At 62.4% G+C, this 3951-nt stretch overlaps 1 protein-coding gene across 1 annotated transcript in view; it reads right to left on the bottom strand.

The window, feature by feature from the left end:
• The window catches only part of BCL3 (BCL3 transcription coactivator), a 14233-nt gene that overhangs the window by 873 nt on the left and 9409 nt on the right, over nucleotides 1-3951 (bottom strand). Inside the window, exons 3-8 of the mRNA XM_017502417.2 lie at nucleotides 2765-2873; nucleotides 2138-2342; nucleotides 1943-2031; nucleotides 1584-1661; nucleotides 879-1046; nucleotides 451-568 (exon numbers count right to left, since the gene is read on the bottom strand). Coding sequence (XP_017357906.1) covers nucleotides 451-568; nucleotides 879-1046; nucleotides 1584-1661; nucleotides 1943-2031; nucleotides 2138-2342; nucleotides 2765-2873 — 767 coding nt within the window. The remainder of the gene's footprint in view (nucleotides 1-450; nucleotides 569-878; nucleotides 1047-1583; nucleotides 1662-1942; nucleotides 2032-2137; nucleotides 2343-2764; nucleotides 2874-3951) is intronic.

The following is a 3951-nucleotide window of genomic DNA, read 5'->3' as shown; positions in this document are numbered from 1 at the left end:
GGGGCTGGGGTCTGAGGGAGGAGGGGCGGGGGGCCATCACAGGGTGTGGCCTAGGCCAGTTAGGGGGCAGGGGAGGAATGGGACAGGTTTGAAGCCAGGGGCCTGGAATCCAAGGGGATGAGAGAACGAGGCCTTAAAGAAAGGGTCAGAGCTGGACACACAGCAGAAGTGGTAGCCACAACTGGAAGGGGAGGTCAGCACTAGGGGCTGGGGTCAGAGCCCCGTTGGGGTCAGAGGATGGGGTGGGTAGGAGGCTGGAGGTCTGAGGAAAGAGGGGTCTGGGATCTTGGACTCCTGGATCTGAGAAAGGAGAGGCTGTGGGTTGGGATTCCTGGGTCTGAGGGAGGAGGCTGGGGGCCTGGACTCCTGGGTCTGAGGGAGAAGGAGCTGTGGGTTTCCTGGGTCTGAGGGAGGAGGCCTCAGGGCTAGAGGTTGGGACCCATTTCTCACCATTGGAGCTGAGGCGGCTGCTGCTCTCTGGGGAGGTGTTGGTGCTCCGGTCAGGGGAGGGGTCTGGCTGGGAGGTGGAAGCAGGCCGGGTGGCCTTCCCCCTCAGGATGTCGATGACCTGTAGGCAGATGGGTGTCACCACAGAGCCACCCCTGCCTCACAGCCCTCCCTCCTTCTATCCCTCCTAGCTCGCTGGATCCAGGTGGGGGCCTCTCCATTTCTCAGTAGGAAAAGATAGGCAAGGCACTTCCTTTCTTGGTGCCAGTCTCTCATGTCTGGAACTCACATCCGCGCTCTCAGAGGCTCACCCACTCCCCTCCACGAAACGGCACAGGCACACTCACACCTCTGTGCCCTGGCACACTCGCCTGCCACCTGCCCGCGGACACAGGTGTGCAAGGCGCATGCCCCCAGCCGCACCAGCTCACCCTGCGGCTGCGCGCCACCATGAGTGGCGTGTCGTTGTGGCAGTTCTTGAGGCTGCTGTCAGCGCCGCTGCGGACCAGCGTGCGCACCAGCGGGAGGAGCCCGCGGCCGGACGCCGAGTGCAGCGCGGAGCTGCCCGAGTACATCTGCGCGTTCACGTTGGCGCCGTGCTGCGGGACGGGAGGGCCGGGTCAGGGGGGCGCGCGGGCCGCCGGGGGTAGGGGAACAGGCGCTGGGGGCCCGGGTGGGTGGCCGGCACGTGGTGCAGCACCGGATCGGGGTGGGGTCACAGGAAGGTGGGAGCAAGAGCCAAGGGCGGGCCTAGCGGGACTGCGCTGGCGGCGCTGAATGAACCGGAGCTGGACACTAAGGCCTGCGCCCCAAGGAGTCGGGGGCGGTGGGGGGAATTGACGGGGTGAAGGACAGTGCGGGGACAGGGCCTAGCTGGAAGGCGGGGTCGGCCAGGCCATCGCAGGGTAGGGCCTAGGCTGTTGAGAGGGCAGGGGAGGAATGGGACATGTTCGCAGCCACGGGCGTGGAGTCCGAGGGCTGAGAGCGCGGAGGCCTTAAAGGAAGGGTCAGAGCTGGATGCGGAGCTGGAGCCAGAGACAGAACTGGAAGGCGGGGTCAGAGCTAGGGGCTGGGACCAGGGCCGGCTGGGGGTCAGAGGATGGGGTGGGCGCGAGGCTCAGGAAGGCCGTACGCACCTGGAGCAGCAGCTGCACCATGTTAAGGCTGTTGTTTTCCACCGCGTGGATGAGCGGGGAGCGGCCGCTCTTAATGTCCTGCGGCGGGGGGGGAAGGTCTTTGAGTCTCTCCAAGCTCTGCTCCAGCAGCCAGTGGCACGCATCCCGTTCGCATCCCATTCGCGGGGTCCAAGCCTCTCTCATGGGTCCGATATTCCAAGCCCCGCCCCACCCGGGCGCTCTCCCACGCCAACCCCACACTGGCCCCGCCCCTGCAAAAAGGCCCCGCCCCGCTAAGGCCACGCCCCGCAAAGACCCCACTCAGCGAAGGCCCCGCCCCTGCTAAAGCCCCGCCCCTCACAGCTCCCAGTGCGCCTCACCACTGCGTCGATGTCCGCGCCGCGCTCCAGCAAGAGCTGCACGGTTTCTTGGCACTCGGTGTTCACTGCCACGTGCAGGGCAGTGAGCCCTGAGGGAGGGGAAGGCTCGGTGAAACCTAGGCCTGGGGCTTTGCGGCCGCAGATGGACTGCAGGTCCTCTGGACAGCCCAGCCATGTCCCGCGGTAGATGCTTACCGTCGTAATTGCGGGCCTCCAGGTCCAACGTGCCCGGAGCTGCGCTGTCCAGCAGGGCTCGCAGACAGGTCGGGCTGCGGTGCTCGCACGCCAGGTGGGCGGCCGTCTGGCCATGGCGGTCCAGCGCCATGGGGCTGGCACCAGCCGTCACCAGGAGCCGGACCACAGACGGTAATGTGGTGATCACAGCCAGGTGGAGCGGTGTCTGCAGAACGGTGACGGTGAGGGACCTGTGTCCAGCCCCGGTCTCCAGTCCTGCCTCCCTCAGGTTTTCTGAACCCTGACTCCTCATCAATCCCTGCAGTCTCACCCAGGAACAGAAACCTGAGAGCCTCTCCGTGCTCCTCCTTCCCCAGGACCCAGAAGACGGGGCCTCCAACCTCCTCTTTCCCTAGTACCTGGATTCTGGGTCCCCAGCCCCCTCCCTCCTCACCTAGAAGGTCCTTAGGCCACTGAGCCCTTCTTTCCCAGGAACCAGGAGCCTGGAGCACCTGGCTACTTAGAGTCCAGACCCCAGCCCTCCTCCCTCAGACCCAGGAGTCCAGACTCCCTCTTCTCTCAGACCCAAGAGTCCAGGCCCCCAGCCCCTCCTCCCTCAGACCCAGGAGTCCCATCCCCCAGCCTCACCTGCCGTAGGTTGTTGTAGGTGTCGAGCTCCCGGCCCCCCTGCTGGAAGAGGTTGATCAACCGGTGCACAACTTGCAGGTTACCCTGCACCACAGCAATATGGAGAGGCCTGGGGTGGGGGAGGGGTGAAGGAATCACAGACTGCTCACCTCTCACCCCTATGCTTTTGGCAGTGCTAACTCCAACGTGTTGAATACTTTGGAAATGTCCCCAGTGTCCAACCACTTCTCCCCACCCACTCCCTCCATCCTGATTCAGCCACCACTGGCTTCCTGCTGGGCTAGTACAGTTTCCTTCTCATGGCTTCCCTGCTTCCACCTGTGCTCTACTGTCTGTCCCCCACACAGCAGCCAGAGGGACTATTTATTTTATTTTATTTGTTTGAGATGGAGTCTTGCTCTGTCGCCCAGGCTGGAGTGCAGTGGTGCTGTCTTGGCTCACTGCAGTCTCTGCCTCCCGGGTTCAAGCTGTCATCCAACCTCAGCCTCCCGAGTAGATGGTATTACAGGCATGCACCACCATGCCCAGCTAATTTTTGTATTTTTAGTACAGATGGGGTTTCACCATGTTGGCCAGGCTGGTCGTGAACTCCCAACCTCAAGGGATCTGACTGCCTCAGCTTCCCAAAGCGCTGAGATTATAGGCGTGAGCCACAACACCCGGCCCAGAGGGGCCGTTTTAGAACGTGGGCCAGATCACACATCCCCCAGTCCTTACTGTGGCCCATAGGCCCTATGTGATCTTGTCTCATCCTCATCAATCCCCTTTGGCCCCATCTCCTTCCTCTCCCAGACCAGACTAGCCTCCTTGCTGTGTTTCTCCCACGTACAAAGCATGCTTGCCTCCCAAGGTCTTTGCACTAGCTGTTCCCTCTGCCTGGAACAGTGTTCCCCAGATGTTTGCAGGGTTCCTCCTGCTCATTTGGGCCTCTGTTAAGATGGTATAGCAGATCGGGTGCGGTGGCTCACGCCTGTAATCCCAGCACTTTGGGAGGCCGAGGCGGGTGGATCACAAGGTCAAGAGATCGAGACCATCCTGGTCAACATGGTGAAACCATGTCTCTACTAAAAATATAAAAATTAGCTGGGCATGGTGGTGCATGCCTGTAATCCCAGCTACTCAGGAGGCTGAGGCAGGAGAATTGCCTGAACCCAGGAGGCAGAGGTTGCGGTGAGCCGAGATCCCGC

This window comes from Cebus imitator, unplaced genomic scaffold (genome assembly GCF_001604975.1).
Source record: "Cebus imitator isolate Cc_AM_T3 unplaced genomic scaffold, Cebus_imitator-1.0 Scaffold296, whole genome shotgun sequence".
NCBI classification, from domain to species: Eukaryota; Metazoa; Chordata; class Mammalia; order Primates; family Cebidae; genus Cebus; species Cebus imitator.
This window is presented reverse-complemented; position numbering and strand designations above follow the sequence as displayed.